Source organism: Erinaceus europaeus, chromosome 4 (genome assembly GCF_950295315.1).
Source record: "Erinaceus europaeus chromosome 4, mEriEur2.1, whole genome shotgun sequence".
In the NCBI taxonomy this organism is placed as follows: domain Eukaryota; kingdom Metazoa; phylum Chordata; class Mammalia; order Eulipotyphla; family Erinaceidae; genus Erinaceus; species Erinaceus europaeus.
In genome coordinates this window covers 10479946-10498177 of record NC_080165.1, presented here as the reverse complement: position 1 = coordinate 10498177, position 18232 = coordinate 10479946, and the positions used below count along the sequence as shown (strand labels likewise).

The 18232-nt window shown below is 42.4% G+C and overlaps 1 protein-coding gene and 1 long non-coding RNA gene across 2 annotated transcripts; both read right to left on the bottom strand.

The window, feature by feature from the left end:
• Positions 1 to 381: 381 nt before the first annotated feature.
• Positions 382 to 10350, bottom strand: LOC132537983 (uncharacterized). The gene is made up of 3 exons (XR_009549380.1): positions 10059 to 10350; positions 5582 to 5806; positions 382 to 1956 (listed from the first exon to the last, which is right to left on the bottom strand). It is a non-coding gene; the product is annotated as an uncharacterized LOC132537983 (long non-coding RNA).
• Positions 10351 to 10368: 18 nt separating this feature from the next.
• On the bottom strand, positions 10369 to 11548 carry C4H6orf141 (chromosome 4 C6orf141 homolog). Its single transcript, XM_007523300.2, has one exon. The coding sequence runs from the start codon at positions 11443 to 11445 to the stop codon at positions 10933 to 10935; it is 513 nt and encodes a 170-aa protein (XP_007523362.1). The 5' UTR covers positions 11446 to 11548; the 3' UTR covers positions 10369 to 10932.
• Positions 11549 to 18232: the final 6684 nt, after the last annotated feature.

Here is an 18232-nt window from a genome sequence, read left to right as displayed (position 1 = left end):
CTCCTTTCCTGTTCTCAACTAATTTCTAGTAAAGCAAACAACGCATCAAAGTTAAGCTGTCAAGAATCATTATGTGTAAGGCTGTTGCAGTAGTGAAGAGATGACAGGACTTAGTGTGAATTCAGCCCTGCTGAAAGAATGTGGGAAAAGGTTTTTACAGCTGAGCAGACCAAGTGAAAGGTACTAGAGAGGGAGACTGTTTCTTCTCTCTGTGATTAAACAAGGTATTTGTGTTCTCTAATTAATGTCCATAGACTTTAGGCTCCTACCCTCCCACAGACTCTGGGAGATAATGGGTTTTATCTTCTTTAAGGATTGTATTTCAAAGGTATGACTCCCAGGTTCTTGAGAAAGATAGTCTTTGGAAAGTGCTAAGAGATATCTTTTTTAAATTCCTTTATTGGGGAATTAATGGCTTACAGTCAACAGTAAAATAAAATACAGTAGTTTGTACACGTGTAACATTTCTCAGTTTTCCAAATAACAGTTCAAACCCTACTAGTTCCTCCTCTGTCTTCCAGGACCTGAACTCCCTCACCCCCTGCCCCCCAGTCTTTTTTACTTTGGTGCAATACACCAACTCCAGTCCAAGTTATGCTTGTGTTTTCCCTTCTGCTTTTGTTTTTCAACTTCTGTTTATGAGTGAGATCAGCCCATATTATTCTTTCTGTTAAGAGATATTTTAACGATCCTTCTCAAAATGCCAGAGAAAGAATTTACAGTGGAAAGTTTTCATCCTAAGAAGAGGAGTTAAAAAGAAACTTATCTAAACAAAGTCCAAACTAAGGGTTAGTTATTATTACTGTCTTCTTGGTCATCTTAAACCAAAGGATTTCCATAAAATCATCTTAGAATAGGTTAACAGAGAATAAGGTTCCCTGAAGTCCCAGGTGAATTAGATAAAATTGCAAATGATAGGGAGTCGGGCAGTAGAGCAGCGGGTTAAGCGCACGTGGTGTGAAGCGCAAGGACCGGTGTAAGGATCCTGGTTTGAGCCCTGGCTCCCCACTTGCAGGGGAGTCGCTTCAATGGCGGTGAAGCAAGTCTGCAGGTGTCTATCTTTGTCTCCCCCTCTCCTCTCCATTTTTCTCTGTCCTATCTAACAACGACGGCATCAATAACAACAACAATAACTACACCAACAACAACAACAACAACAAACCACAAAGGCAACAAAAGGGAAAATAAATAAATATTAAAGATTAAAAAAAAAGAAATTGCAAATGATAAAGAGAAGGAATGTGCTTCCTTTAATTTATTGTTTGAACACGTTCAATAGGTTGCACGTTGTCAGTGTTCAGCTGGGGCTCAAGAGTCTATCAACTGTAAATAAAAGCTCATAGTTTTCATTAGCGGGCTGCCTTCTGTCACACGGAGAGAAACAGAGCCTGTTTCAGTGAGAGGTCAGGAAAGGTGAGTTTTCATTCCAGCCCCTTAGGTCAGCTGTCTTTACGCCTATATCTGGGCCATGACCTAAATAATGACAGATAATCTTGAACACCAGTGTGAGACAATAATGTCCAGCAACAGTTTTAAAGCAAAGCAAATGATTTAATCCCTTTGCCTGATATAATAACATGTAAATAACTGTCAAGTAGCTAAGAAATAAACGGTAACAAAATCAGAAAGTCTGTAAAAGTAAAAGGGACTAAATTGTACCACTCATGCAACTTGATTCATGCTTTAGTTGAAAAATAAAAGACATAAATCTATGGGGTGTGGTGGTGGTGCACCTAATAGTGGATATGTGTTAGCAGATAAAAAGACTCAGGTTCGAGTCACTGCTTCCCACTTACAGGGGAATTTTCACAAGCTTTGGAGCAGAGCTGTGGTGTCTCCTTCTCTCTGTATCTCCTCTTTCTCTCAGTCCCTTACCCTCTGTCAAACAAACAAACAAACAAAAATGGGTGCCAGGAACAGTGGAGTAATGCAGACACTGAGTCCTAGGGGGTATCCCTGTTGGAAAAGAGAAGGGGGGGAGAGTGAAAAGAGGGGAAAAAAAAAAGAAATTTCAGGTTAAATATATTTTCAAATTCAGCAAAATATTTCGCATAGGAACAAAATTTGCAGCTATCAAGCAAAATCATTTGGTTGCTTTCCTATTTAAAATTGTACATGTCATATATGTCAAAAGTGAAGTAATCCTGACTCGTAATCATAATAATTGCTGTGTTAGCATTCACCCTGAATCTACCCTTGAATTGTACACAGGGAAATATACAGAGATTGAAGAAACAAATTGTAGCATAAGTGAATTCCACATATTCTGAACCCCAGGGAATTTACTCTGAAAATAAAGAACTATAGACACGATCTCTGAAAGTATAGTCTTTTTATTCCAAAAGTAAATACCTGTATCTGAATCTGTGTGTGGCAGGGGAGGGGAAGAGCGTCAGGTATTAGAAAAGCATGGAGAGGTCTTTAAGTTCCCTTCCATACAGAGATAAGTAGTAAAGAAAAAAAAAAAGGCTGTGCTAATTTGAAATTTCCGTTTATGTTATTAGAATTCAAACTGTATTTACAAGATGGTTTTATAATTTAGATCAGAAGGTTTTTGTTTTTCAAGAGAAGAACATTTGGTAACTTAGTATATGGTAAAAATAAAAAGCAGACACACTTTTACTCCCGATTCATCATTTCAAAATCTCTGAAAGCAATGTACTGTTTATTGTTCACCCCTTGAGATAAATCCTGCTCACCCCCTAGTTCTTGGTGTGCTACTAAGAAGAGGTTACAGAATCCTTCTTCCATGCCAACATGTTGATTAGTTGTCTTTTTTTTTTTGCCACCAGAGTTATTGCTGGGGATTGGTGCCAGCACTACGAATCCACAGCTCCCGGTGGCCATTTTTTTTCTTTCAATTTTTATTTGACAGGACAGAGAGAAATTGAGAAGGGAAGGGAGATCGAAAGGGAGAGAGAGAGAAACACCTGCAGACCTGCTTCACTGCTCATGAAACGTCCCCCCCTTGCAGGCGGGGTCTGGGGGCTCCAGCCTCGGTCCTTACACTTAGTACTATGCATGCTTAACCAGGTGTGCCACTGCCTGGTCCCCTTACTTGTAAATTTGTACATTTAACCATCTCTCCTTTTGGGCTAGAAAGGCCTGTACAGTGTTAATCTTACAGTCTCAAGGATCTGAGTTAATACTGGCCTAGTCATAAGTCCACAGACATGCTCCCGAGACCACACTGAAAAAAAAAAAATAGCCAAGCTGAGGACCTTAAGGTCACCTTGGTTGCTATAAATATTCCCCACTGCTCTGCCTGCCTTCACTTGCCTGACAAGCACAGGCAGTATTGGCCGACTCCCTTCCTATATCAACGTTTGGGAAAAAAAAAGTCTCTATTTTTTCTTTGCAGTGAATGCATTTTCCAAAAATACTAACTCTGTTTTAGAGTACACATCTAAGTTTGAATTTAAATTCCTTGCTTTGAAGCTAACCAAGCCCTAGATTTGCTGGTAAGCACTGTCAGCATGAGAAGTGATCTTAATTCCTTCCTCTCTCCAAAGTAAACTGAACTGTTTCTTATCTTCATCTAGAGAAGTAGTTCAAGATTTGCCCTTCCTAATTAAAGAGCATAGTACAGAGAGGAGTCATAAAGATTCAGGGTGCCTAAGAGTGATAGCATTTGTTTTCCTATCTGAGTCAGGAGATTACAATTCTTGCTCCATCTTTTTCTCTTACCCCCTCGTAATTCAGAGATGGCTGACAAGTCCTGACTCAGAGGTGTTGCAACTGTGCTGCGTTCTTTAATGATTCCCTGTCTTCTTCCCCTTGGGGAGATTTTCATTTATTTATTTATTCCCCTTTGTTGCCCTTGTTGTCTTTTTGTTGTGGTTATTATTGTTGTTGTTACTGATGTTATCCTTGTTGGATAGGACAGAGAGAAATGGAGAGAGGAGGGGAAGACAGAGAGGGGGAGAGAAAGACAGACACCTGCAGACCCGCTTCACTGCTTGTGAAGCAACACCCCTGCAGGTGGGGAGTCAGGGGCTCAAACCAGGACCCTTATGCCGGTCCTTGTGCTTTGCGCCACGTGTACTTAACCTGCTGCGCTACTGCTTGACTCCCCCTTAGGGAGATTTTAAGTATATGTAGTTTAAGTATATATATATATATTTTTTAAGTATATGTATTTCTTAGATAATAAAAGGACTGCATTACTGAAAGAAATTAAACACAATTAATGTTTCATTAGGAAAAAAAGAAACTTTAATACATTTTTTTAAACGACAAAGCATTTTGGAGTTATTTTTCCTGATTTACAAATCACTATCAATAAAAGTTCAGTTTGTAAAATCTCTGAATATTTTAATATCCCTGCAAGGTATTATTTCTATGATGACAACATAGAGATAATAATGCTAATGCAGGGAATATAGGGGAAAAACTGTGTTTTGTGAATGGCAAAATAGGTAAGAATTCAATAGACTGTATATATCAGTTTCTCAAGTTTTAGCACGTCATCTAGGAATCTAGCAAGAATTCAAGTTCTCATTCAATAGAGTTGGATGGGGGCTAAGAGTTGTCCATTTTTAAATATCTTCAGATTGCTAAAGAATTTCAGAGAGAGAGAGAGTGACAAGAGACAGAGGAGGAAGTAATTGGACTCTAAGCACGAGTGATATCATCACTACTGGCCACATTTTCAGAGACAGAGATGAGAGAAGAAAGAGATACCACAGAGTTGGCTCAGCTCCTAAATCTATCTCACTTCTTTTTTTTTTTAATGAGAAGTATTGACTCTGTTGTACGTGGTGCCAAGATAGAACCTTGGGCTCCAAGCTTATGTTCCAGTCTGTACTCTACCAATGTACCAGTCTGTGCAACTCACTGGGCTGAGTGCTCCTGGGGCCAGGTTTGAGCCTCAGTGTTACGTGGGATTGTGCTATGGCACTGTGCCCTAAGTACCATTTTTTGGGAAAAAAAACCTATTTATTAATGAGAACGGTGGGAGACTAAGGGGGGGGGACCAGTCATCACTCTGGTACATGTGCTGCTGGGGATTGAACTTGGGACCTCATGCGTGAGCGTCCAATGCTTTACCCACTACACCACCTTAGTACCATTTCGGAGATGCCCGAATTACTACTTCACAACCCACACCTTACACAACATCAGTCTATGTTAGTTTATGCAGAGATGATGCTCTCCCTTTAGTCATGTGTCACGTAACGGCATCTCAGGTCAAAGGCCACACACACACACACATACACACACACGCACACACACACACAGTGCTCTTGATTCCTGTTGACTCGTGGCCATGTAGCTTCACAGAGGTTTATGCTGACAGCCGGCTCAGACAGCAGCTCTTGATGGCATCACGGGCCCTGTGTTTCATTATTTCTTCTGTTTTTTTTCATCACAACCCCTAAGCATGCAAAATCCATGATTACTATAACTGTTTGCACCGTGATGAAGTCACTTTAAATATCTTTTTTTTCAGAATTTATACAATCAACCATCTACATATGATGAATATTGCTTATGTTTAGAAAAAGAAATGCATGTATGTTTGTACAAAAACTCACCAAAAAAAAAGTGTCACATAAATAAAACCAGACTGTAAACATACCAAATCTCAAAAGACATCCAGGGGTGGACGTGAGCTTTTATTTTCTCTACTTCACTTTCCTCTTTCCTTGTAGAATATCACTTCCTCAATTCTTTTTTTTTTTTTTTTTTTTTGCAGTGAATGTAACACCTTCTCCTTCTCCTTCATGTCCTTCCAGGACACTGTGAATGAGAAAAGCTCCCTCAGGCTCATCACAAGACGGGCTTCTGCTTGGAAGATGTAAGCCTGTGAAGTAAATTCAACAGTATTTCAACTGACTTTCATTTCAGTGGTTAGCTGTTTAAAGAAAACCTGTAAGCACATTACCAGGTAGGGTGGAAGCAGTGAAGCAGGTCTGCAGGTGTCTCTCTTGCTGTCTCCCTCTCTATCTTCCCCTCCCCTTAAAAGACAGGCTGCCAGGAACAGTGGATACATAGTGCAGGCCCCAAGCCCCAGCAGTAATCCTGAGGCAAAAGGAAAAATACAAAATAAGTAAATAAATAATAATAATTTGGGGGGTAGGGCGGTAGTGTAGTGGGTTAAGCACACATGACGCAAAGTGCAAGGGCTGGCATAAGGATCCCAGTTCGAGCCCCTGGCTCCCCACCTTCACAGGTAGTGAAGCAGGTCTGCAGATGTCTGTCTTCCTCTCCCCCTCTCTGTCTTCCCCATCTCTCTTCATTTCTCTCTGTCCTATCCAAGAACGAATGACATCAACAACAACAATAAACCACAACAAGGCTACAACAACAAGGGCAACAAAAGAGGAAACAAAAAAAAGGCCTCTAGGAGCAGTGGGTTCATGGTGCAGGCACTGAGCCCCAGCAATAACCCTGGAGGCAAAATAATAATAGTAATAATAATATAATAATAATAATAATTTTTCAGTTTGATTGTATATTGGTTTAGCCATTATGGAAAATAACATGGGTAAAAGTTTGATATGATCCAATTATCCCGTCTTTGAGTATCTACTGAAAAGTACAGTCTCTAACTTGAAGGAACACCCCTCCCTAACATACAATTATTGTAGCATTATTTACAATAGTCGAGAGCTGGAAACAACCTAGGTGCCCAGTGACAGAAGAAGAATGGACATAGATAAGAAAGCAGGAACCATTCTGGCCTGCCGTTTTGTTTTCCTGTAATAAACAAAGCCACTAAAATCTGACTAGGATGAAAAATAACAGCATTAATAATATGAAGAATTGACTGTGAGCATTTGCTATATGTCAAGCACTGTTTTCAATATTTTTTTGCTCCTGTTTATTAAAAAATTTGTCCTGCTTTATATCTTATCATCTTTCAGCCACCAAGTTGCAGATGCTACCATGACGCCATCCTGACTTCCTTGAGCAGACAACCTCACCAATGTGTCCTGGAACCTCACCTCTCCAGAGCCCTGCCCCACTAGTGAAAGATAAGAGACAGGCTGGGGGGTAGGGATCCACCTGCTAATATCCATGTCCAGCAGAGAAGCAATTATAGAAGCCAAAACTCCCACTTTTCTGCACCCTATAAAGAATTTTGGTCCATACTCCCAGAGGGATAAAGAATAGGGAGGTTTCCAATGGAGGGGATGGGGACTCTGGTAGTGGGGACTGTGTGGAATTGTACCCCTGTTATGTTACAGTCTTGTTAATCATCATTAAATCACTAATTAAAACTTTAAAAATAGGCGGTTGAGTGGTAGCGCTGTGGGTTGGGTGCGCATGGCGCAAAGCGCAAGGACCAGAGTAAGGATCCAGGTTCGAGCCCCCAGCTCCCCACCTGCAGGGGAGTCGCTTCACAGGTGGTGTATCGGGTCTGCTGGTGTCTGTCTTTCTCTCCCCCTCTCTGTCTTCTCTTCCCCTCCTCTTGATTTCTCTCTGTCCTATGCAACAGTGAATGACATCAGCGTCAACAATGCTGACCACAGCAGGGCTACGGCAACGGGGGCAACAAAGGGGGGGGGGAGATAGCCTCCAGGAATGGTGGATTCATGGTGCAGGCACTGAGTCCCAGCAATAGCTCCGGAGGCAAGGAAAAAAAACTTTAAAAATACATATTTTTACATTTATTAATCTCAGGTGAGGGAGTAATGAGGTTGGAAGCACCTATTATCCCTAACTAACAAATAAGGGCACTGAGGCTAGCACTCATCCTAAGTCACCTGAACGAAGTCTGTTTTGAACCCAGGAAAATGCAGTTGAGTTTGGCTCCATAAACAAGGTAACTAAATGACGCTGCCACTGTTTTTGGTCACTGTTAAAGAGACTCACTTTGGGTAGTGCTCCATGATTGATGGAAGCATATGACAAAACACAACCAAATGTATTGAAACATGAAATTTGTCCAGAATTTTTAATCTCACGCAGTAGCCAGGACTGTTGGAGGAAAAAAATTATTTGTTTTACGGGGCCCATTATTACCCTTTCTACCTATAAAACAATTCTGAACACATGTGGCCTAAGGTTCTGAATCCTCTTTCATGTGAGAACCTCAAAAGCCTGAAAACTGCTAGTGATGATTCTCCAGCTCATAGGCCATGGACATCAGCCTGATTATAGTACTTCCTCTTTTTTTTTAAAAAAAAAAAGTTTATTCATTCCCTTTTGTTGCCTTCGTTGTTTCATTGTTGTTGTAGTTATTATTGTTGTTGCTGCTGTATAGGACAGAGAGAAATGGAGAGAGGAGGGCAAGAGAAAGACAGACACCTGCACACCTGCTTCACTTCCTGTGAAATGACTCCCCTGCAGGTGGGGAGCCGGGGGCTGGAACCGGGATCCTTATTGCCGATTCTTGTGCTTTGTGCTACCTGCACTTAACCCTCTATGCTACCGCCCGACTCCCTTAGTGCTTCTTATAAACATGAGTTAGAAAACACAGGATGTCCTCAGTCATCTTTTGACTCCATAGAGGTTAAGTGTTTTCTGGGCAGGGGGATGGCATAACAGTTATACAAAGAGACTTTCTTGCCTAAGGCTTGGTAGTCCAGGTTCTATCCCTCACCCTACCATAAGCCAGAGTTGAACAGGGCTCTGGCAAGAAATAAATGTAAATAAATAATAATAAGGGGAGTCAGGCAGTAGCGCAGTAGGTTAAGCGCAGGTGGCGCAAAGCACAAGGACCAGCAAGCAAGCGTAAGGATCCCGGTTTGAGCCCCCACCTGCAGGGGAGTCACTTCACAGGCGGTGAAGCAGGTCTGCAGGTGTCTGTCTTTCTCTCCCCCCTCTGTCTTCCCCTTCTTTCTCCATTTCTCTCTGTCCTATCCAACAATGACGACATCAATAACAACAACAATAATTACTACAACAATAAAACAAGGGCAACAAAAGGGAATAAATAAATAAATAATAAAAATAAAAGAAATGAATAATAATACATTTTCTAAAGGTCATCCTCAACCTTTTAGGAGGAAGGTGATCATTTTTACATCTTAGTAAGCATGAACAAAACGTGTAGCATGTAGCATATTTAATCTAGGTTTCAAAAGTCAGAGTTCCACAGGTTTTGTTAGTTTCACAGTAACTAAATGCCCTTTGAACAGTGATAAATTCCAGCAGTTTATCTCCAGAATGAGTGCTCTGCTCCAAACCCGGTCAGAGTATTAAAGAATAAGCAAAGGCAAGTGTTTAATTTTTTAAAGGAATAAATAAAATAACTTGTTGCGGTAGACATGAGATTTTTAAAAATATTTATTTATTCCCTTTTGTTGCGCTGGCTGTTTTTTTTTTTTTCATTGTTGCAGTTATTGTTGTTGTTATTGATGTCGTCATTGTTGGATAGGAGAGAGAGAAATTGAGAGAGGAGGGGAAAGATAGACACCTGCAGACCTGCTTCACCGCCTGTGAAGCGACTCCCCTGCAGGTGAGGAGCCAGGGGCTCGAACAGGGATCCTTACGCTGGTCCTTGTGCTTTGCGCCACCTCCGCTTAACCTGCTGCGCTACCGCCCGACTCCGAGGAGATTTTTTAAGAACATCAATCTTGATGGCAAATAGTAATAAAAAAAACTAAGCACAGGAAGAAGATAGAAGTCATTTTGTGGAAAACCAAACATTTGTCAACTTTTACATCGTAAGATTTATAGGACCATTTAAATATTTAAATAATTTTTAAAAATCTGTGGTACGAGAGGTGGCCAAGTGGATAAAGCATTGGATTCTCAACCATGAGGTCCTGGGTTCGATCCCCGGCAGCACATGTACCAGAGTGATGTCTGGTTCTTTCTCTCCTCCTATCTTTCTCATGAATAAATAAATGAATTCTTTAAAAAATAATTAAAAAATCTAATCAAAAGCATGTTTATTGGATTCAAGTATTTTTTAATAAAGGTCTATAAAGAGCAAAAGACAAGGGAAGCTTCCAATGGAGGGGAGGGGACACGGAACTCTGGTGGTGGGAACTGTGTGGAATTGTACCCCTATTATCCCACAATCTTGTTATCATGTTTATCACTATTAAAGCACTCATTAAAAAAGGGAACAAGTAAAAAAGTAAAAGCTTTTATTTACTTACCGCTTTAAGCTGCAGATTTCTTTTTTTTTTCTTTACAAACTTCTCCATCTAGTCCCACCCCTGAGCAGACCCGACATTTCTCTTCTGCTTTGCTTTCTTCCTTTTTAATTAATTTATTTTCCATTTCGTTGCCCTTGTCATAGTTATTATTGTTGTTGTTATTGGTGTCGTCGTTGTTAGGGCAGAGAGAAATGGAGAGAAGACGGGAAGACAGAGAGGGAGAGAGAGACACCTGCAGACCTGCTTCACCGCCTGTGATGGGACGCCCCTATAAGGTGGGGAACCGGGGCCTCGAACCTGGATCCTTGTGCTTCGCGCCACGTGCGCCTAACCAGCTGCACTACCGCTGGATTCCCCTGCTTTGTTTGCATTCTTAGAGAAATGGGGGTAGGCAGGGACTAGATCCACTGATAACTACTGCAAAATGAAAAGTTAACAGATTTTCTTATTTATTTTTTTTCCCTGCACTTTGTCCATTTGAAAAAAAAAAAAATCACCTTTTTTCCTTCTTCTTTTGAGTTGGCAAAAACTGTCCCAGTGCTTATGCCGTAAAGGAGGTACTAATGTTGTCTTCACTGCTGCAATCAGTATTGGGTATTTCTGCTTCCCTAGACACAGAGCCTCAGTTTCTTAAAGTTGGAGGTCCCAGAAGAACTTTCTTTCTTCTCCTTCTCCTTCTCCTTCTCCTTCTTCTTTTGTTTTTTTAAGGATTATCTTGCCAGCCATGAACATTCCAGGGGTTTCTCCTTCCTGTTGAAGTATCCTCGGCGTGGGGTGGGTGGGAGAGGAGTCCCTGGCTTTGGGGATCTGGAAAAGCTCCTCCCCACAGCCTGCGCTTGGGGTCCGCGGCGAGGCGCAGCGCCCGCATCCAGCCTCAGGCGCGGCTGGCCCGGAAGGTGACTGCGGTCACGGAGCGCTCCTCGGTGCGCGTGGTCAGCCGGGCCCGCGTCCACGCGGTCTGCATCACCTCCCGGGTCACCTGGTAGTCCTCCACCCGCACCAGCACGGGCCTAGGCACCCGATCCCCCGGCGGACCCGCAGGAGGCGGGCCGTGGAGCCCCGGGTGTTGTGACCCCAGCGCCCCGGGCAGCTGCTCTCCAGGCGGCCCCTCTGCCCGCGCAGGCTGCCCCGGAGTTCCCAGCCACCTCTCCGGGTGCAATAGGAAAAGCACCTTGTCCCTCACCCAGGACTCGGAGTCTCCGTCCTCCGGGGCGCCGTCCGGGCCCCCTCCATGCCCGCAGCTGCGGGGCTCAGCGCGGGGGGCGCCCTGGAAGCCGCGCGCCACCCCCCCTCCCCAGGGCGCGCGCTCCGGGGGGCGCAGGTCTGCGGGGTTCTCGGCTCCCCGCGGACTCCGGGCCCCCAGCCTGCGGGGAGGAGGCTCATTCATGCCTCGGTTCTTTCACGGGTTCATACCGCACATTCGCTCTGAGCTCCGGAAAGCGCGGAAATGACAGATCCAGGGTGTGTCTCCCGGGGCAACTTCGGGAGAGCTGGAGACCTGGGCAGGCGGAGGAGGTCGGGGCAGAGCTGAGCTCCGCCTGCTGCCTCGGGCCCTGCAGGAGTTCACACAGCTGCTGTCTGTCCTCTCAGCGCAGAAACTCACCTTTCTCCTCCTCCCACACTGCTAGTTCCTTTTCACATTCTTCTTCCTCTTCTTCTTCTCCTTCTCCTTCTCCTCCTTCTCCTTCTCCTCCTCCTCCTCCTCCTCCTCCTCCTTCTTCTTCTTTTTTTAAATATTTTATTTTATTAGTTTTTTATTCCCTTTTGTTGCCCTTGTTGTTTTATTGTTGTAGTTATTGTCGTTGTTGGATAGAACACATAGAAATGAAGAGAGGAGGGGAAGACAGAGAGGGGGAGAGAAAGACAGACACCTGCAGACCTGCTTCACCGCCTGTGAAGCGACTCCCCTGCAGGTGGGGAGCCGGGGGCTCGAACCGGGATCCTTACGTTGTTGTAGCCTTGTTGTGGTTATTATTATTGTTGTTGTTGAAGTCGTTTGTTGTTGGATAGGACAGAGAGAAATGGAGAGAGGAGGGGAAGACAGAGAGGGGGAGAGAAAGACAGACACCTGCAGACCTGCTTCACCGCCTGTGAAGCGACTCCCCTGCAGGTGGGGAGCCGGGGGCTCGAACCAGGATTCTTACGCTAATCCTTGTGCTTTGCGCCATATGCCCTTAAGCCGCTGCGCTTTGCGCCATATGCCCTTAAGCCGCTGCGCTAAAGCCCAACTCCCCCTTTTCACCTTCTTAACCTCTGACCTGATTGATGCCTTGCTGTATTTCTGGTTCTGTCCTTTCTATTTTTTTTCTTCTCTGTTCTTTTTTTTTTTTTACTAGAGCACTGCTCAGCTCTGGCTTATGGTGGTGCAGGAGATTGAACCTGGGACTTTGGAGGCACGAGAGTCTATGCATAACCATTATGCTATCTACCCCTGCCCGGTTCTGTCCTTTCTTCTAAGCTCAACATTGGTTGCCAGTCTACCGCACCGCACACCCCTTCTTTTTTTTTTTTTTTTTTCCTGGAGCCAAAACCAAGGTAGTACTAGTTTCCTGAAAAGCCCACGGCTAAGGAGACCCCATCAAAGTAACAGACTATGGAAATCTGAATATATATTTTGATTTAATTAATTTTTTTCTGAAAAGGGTAATTAATCTTTTGCTCCCCCTCCCAGCTTCTTTATCACTTTATTTACTTTATTGAGGAAATATTGACTTGCAGGATTGTTGTCTGGAGTTTATATTTCTACAAAATAGGTGTCAGCAAGAAAAGAGTTTTGTGTCCACTCTGAATCCACCCTCCCCCTTATCCCCTTATGTTAAGGTTATTCAGTGTCAATCAAAGAATCGGATTGGAAATTGCTGACACTGAGAAAGTGGATAATGAGTTAGTTTGTTGTTCATTCTTTGATTGTCAAGATTTGTAGGTAAATGATTCCACCTATCTTCTCTCTATATAATTTTTCCCCAGGAAATTAGTTTCTATAATTTAAGATAAGTGATCAAACAAACCAAAAACCCTTAAAGGAATTTACTTTTTATACACATTTTAAAGTTTTTCCCCTTTTCTTTAATCTTAGAGGTTAAAAAAAAAAATTGTGTCTCTGTGTTAGGGTATTGTACAGATACCCTCAGGGCATCGCCAAGTCCGGTGAGAGCTGAAACCCAAGCTTCCCAGAGTGCCTTGGTTCCTACCCTGACTGCCTTGTTTCCTAGCCAATCCCATCCGACTCGCCACTTCCGGCTTTTATCCTATACAGCCCCATGCTGTTCCGGTTAGCCCTCTTTGAGGCGGCCATCTTGCTAGCTCCATGTGGCCCGAACCACTGTAGCTCACCTAACTCTGAGGTGCCTGCTGAATAAAGATTTGTCTCCCCTCTCGCTCCTGTCTCTTCTCTCTCCTCCCCGGCCGCGCAGCCCGACGGCTCTGTGTAGTCTTGTATCTACTGCTTAGCTAATCTCTGACACTAATCTTTGCTTGAGGTTACTGGGGAAAAGCTAGCTAATAGAAAGGGAATGTTACTTTGCGATTTCTAGTCTGTACTTGGTAATGGGGCCTTTATCTATAAGAAAAAAAAAAAACAACTGTTTTTCTGTCTGACTGAGCAAAACAACTGCAATCCTAGGAACTTCTGCCAGTATATGGTGAACTAAGTAGTAGGATGAAAGAAATTTGGAAAGAGAATTCCCTGATTCAACAACAACAACAACAAAAAAAGGAGGTGTGAGAAGACCAGCCTTAGATTTGGCTACTTCGGAGCCTGATCTTTGAACTAATTTTCTATTAAATCACAGCTGCATTTTTTTTGTGAGTATTTTAGAAAGACTTGTTTCAGATATTCTATATATTTAAACATATTCTTTAACGACCAACCAGAATGTAGTTTCCTTGCGAACTTTGAAAAACACCAGTCGAGTTCTGGTAAACAATGGAGTCCCAAATAAAGAAAAACTTCTGCCACAAACAAGGAAAGAACACATAAGGACATCTTTAAAGGCTTCGTCTGTTTTCGATTACCTGTCGATATTAAGTCTAGGATGTCACGCTCTTTGCTATGCATTTCTTTAACCGGTAATTACTGGATTTGTGCTAAATTGCAGCCACAGTTCCAGGAGACAGGGACATGGGAGGAAACCATCCAAATGGCATCTTGAAGTTTTTGCTGTTTTTAAGAAGTCCTCCCTTAACATTGTAAGTTCTACTTTAAGCAAATCAGTCTATGAGGAAAGCGGGTACCTGGACTAACTTCGTTTCATTTGATAAGGTCAGAGCTTTTTTTTTTTTTTTTTTATCCCTCAAGGATAAAGTGATGGCAAATTATGTTAATGAAGTGGGCCAGGTGATGGAGCACCTAGTTAAGTGTACACATTACAGCGCACATGGACAAGGGTTCAAGCGTTTCCCCCTGCAGGGCAAAGATTCTGTTCTTCTTTCTCAACTTCTGTTGATGAGTGGGATCATCCCATACTCATCTTTATCTTTCTGACTTAGCTCACTTAATATAATTCATTCTAGCTCTGTCCAAGATGGGTCAGAGAAGGTGGGTTATTGTTCTTAATAGCTGTGTAGTATTCCACTGTGTATATGTACCACAGCTTTCTCAGCCACTCATCTGTTGTTGGGCACCTGGGTTCTTTCCAGTTTTAGCTATTATGAATTGTGCTTCTATGAACATAAGCGTACACATATCATTTTGACTGGGTGTTATGGAATCCTTGGGGCATATCCCCAGGAGAGGAATTACTAGGTCATATGGGAGGTCCATGTCTAGCCTTGTGAGAATTCTCCAGACTGCTCTCCACAGAGGCTGGACCAATTTACATTCCCACCAGCAGTGCAGAAGGGTTCCTCTGTCCCCACAGCCTCTCCAGCATTTGTTGCTTGCAGGGTTCCAGGACACATTGGTGAGGCTGTCCACCCAGGGAGGTCAGGATAGAGTCATGATAGCATCTGTAACTTGGTGGTTGAGATATGGTAAGATATAAAGAAGGACAAAATACTTAATAAACAGGAGCCAAAAAGTAAAAATAGAGCAGATAAGAATAGGAGTCTTCAGGTAGAGAGAAGCTAGGAAGTCCATTTTAGGTATATTACAAGGGAGCCATGACTTTAGTAATTGTTTTAAATTTAATTTTTTATTTATAAAAAGGAAACATTGACTAAACCATAGGATAAGAGGGGTTCAACTGCACACAATTCCCACCACCAGATCTCTGTATCCCCTCCCCTCCCCTGATAGCTTTCCTTTTCTTTATCCCTCTGGGAGTATGGACCCAGGGTCATTGTGGGATGCAGAAGGTGGAAGGTCTGGCTTCTGTAATTGCTTCCCCGCTGAACATGGGCATTGACAGGTCGGTCCATACTGCCAGCCTGTCTTTCTTTTTCCCTAGTGAGCTCTGGGTAAGTGGAGCTCCAGGACACATTGGTGGGGTTGTCTGTCCAGGGAAGTCTGGTTGGCATCATGCTAACATCTGGAACCTGGTGGTTGAAAATACAGTTAACATATAGTAATTTTTGCTTCAGCTTGATAGCTAGCATGAAGTTATTAAACTCACCACTACCACATAACTAAAAGACAGAAGTGACCAGTGGGGTATTCTGAATAAAGTAGTATTCTAAGAAATGGTGCAGTAATGAAAATATAAGTATCTATAGTGAATAGTTTTGAAAAAACCAAAATGCCCTTCAACAGATGACTGGATAAAAAAGTGATGGGAAAACAAGGGCAACAAAAGGGAAGAAATAAATAAATAAATATTAAAAAAAAAAGAAATTCAGTCTTTTAAAAAAAAAGTTACAGGACATATACTCAACAGAGTATTGCTCAGCAATAAGAAAAGATGACATTGTGTCCTTGGGATAAAGGAGAAGATGACTGGTAATTAGAGAAGATGATGCCCAGTGAAGCAAGTGAAGAGGTGAAGGACAACTACAGGATGTTTTCACTCAAATGCGGAATATGGACAACTGACTATATCAATGTGAAAAATGGTCACAGAACTATAGTGGCGATCTATGGGGGTGGGAATGGGAACACAGACCTTTGGTGATGGGATAAATAAATCAAGAAACAAATAAGGGGAAGAAGGGAAAGAGAGAGAGAGAGAGAGAGAGGATAGTTTTGACCTGACATTTATTTCTTTTTTCATAGGTCTAAAATAATGTCTTTGTTTTCAAACATTGACATTCTTCATCTGCAATGTGTACAATTATGATTTTTAAAAATAGCTCTAGTATAGACTATGTTCCTTAGTTCTGGAGTGTATGGTGCTTTGCATTATTATCTCAAAGGTTTTCCTTCCTCTTCCTGAAAAAGGGTCATATTTTGAGACTTCTTTCTTTTTTTTTTTTTAACTCTCTTCATTTTCCCCTCCTTTCTTCCCTCCTTCCCTCTCTTTCTTTTCTCTCCTTTCTTTCTTCCTGCCTATATTTATTTTTTTTCTTCCTTTCCTCTGTTCTCCTCCTCCTCTTCCTTCTTTTGCACCACGGAATGCATAGAGCTTCTTTGTTTATTCCCTTTTTGTTGTTGTTGTTGCCCTTTTTTATTGTTGTAGTTATTATTGTTATTGTTGATGTTGTCGTTGTTGGATAGGACAGAGAGACATGGAGAGAGGAGGGGAAGACTGGGAGGGGGAGAGAATGATAGACACCTGTTGATGCCTGTTAAGCGATTCCCCTGTGGGTGGGGAGCCGGGGCTTGAACCAGGATCCTTACACCAATCCTTGCGCTTTGTGCCAAGTGTGCTTAACCCACTGCAGCACTACCTCTTGACTCCCACATAGAGCTTCTTTGATAGGAAATTTTTCTACTGGGTTGTTGGAAAAGTCATGCTTTTTTTTTTTTTTTTTTTTTGGGAAGTTGGAAAAATACATGACCTATTTTTCTATGGTTTTCTATGCAAAAGCGCATCATGATTTCTGACACTCCATATCCACGGATGTTAATTTTGGTCATGTGACTTGTTTTCAGCGTATAAGATGCAAGCACATGCCATAGGCTACTTCTGAACAGAAACTTGAAGAAACATTGCAAAGTCTGAGCCTATCCCAGACTGAGCTGCTTGCTCAGTTATATCCGAAAATAAAGCCAACAATGAAACAGCTGTACTGAGTAGAAGCCAGTGGAGTTATTGTGAGTCATTCGTATACTGACTAGAAATACTTTTGTTATCACGGACCAAGAAAATTAACACCACATAGTCTGGTGAGAAAATATTCCTATTCAGTAGTGACATAAACATAGTATCACTCAGTCTATAGCTGTCTATGATTAAATAAGTAAATAAATGGAGGAAGGACCAAACAAGCCGCCCAAGTGAACACCAAGTGTAAGTTTGAGAATAGTATGAGGTTACTTGTTGGTATGCTTCTAATTCTGCTTCTAAAAACCCCTTCTGTTTCATTTGGTTTAATCCCCCCTGCTTAACACTGCATTCTATTTACATAACCACTGTATTCTATTTACATAACCACTGCATGGCATAGGTTTAATCCCCATTGGTTCATGATGTCTTTTTGCTCCGCCCCCTCTCCTTGTCACACCCTGATTTTCACCAGTCACTTTTCTCTCCACCCTCTCTATGTCACATCCTGTTCCCACCCTACTTGGAAAGTATATATAAGGACAGCATTGTTCGTTTTAGTTTAGTTTTTAGTTTAGTTTAGCTCGGCTTAGATTGCGCTGTGTTCTGCATGAATAAAGAGATCCTGCCTACAGCTCAACCATGAGTCCCTGGTCGTCTGTCTCCCATCAGTGAAGCTCAGCCCGACAGTTACTCTCTGTAAAGAGAATGCAGCTTGATTATGCATAGATCTTTACAACTATGCACATTTAAAAGCAGAGATTGGTGCAACTCGGAATGTGCCTATTGATGGCCACAGAATGCACGTTCGGACCTACAGGGATGCAGAGGCTACACAGGCTCCTGTGCTGAATTTGGACCCCAGATCAAATCGATGGGGTTTACAGTCAACAATATTCAGAAACTTTCCCCATATTTATGAGCTACTCTCTGCCATGATCCAGCTCTCTAGGCCTTTTTCCAGCCATGACATCATCTCCCCAGACAATAACTTGTATCTACCTGCATATTAGATGTCAGGATCAGGCAAAAACTAATGAAGTCATGGGCCCCTTAAAATATACCTAAAATAGATCTACTAACTATTTCCAAAAC

Bases quoted from the DNA above. Each gene is read 5' to 3' on its own strand.
- C4H6orf141 (XM_007523300.2), bottom strand. From the start codon at position 11,445: ATGAATGAGCCTCCTCCCCGCAGGCTGGGGGCCCGGAGTCCGCGGGGA.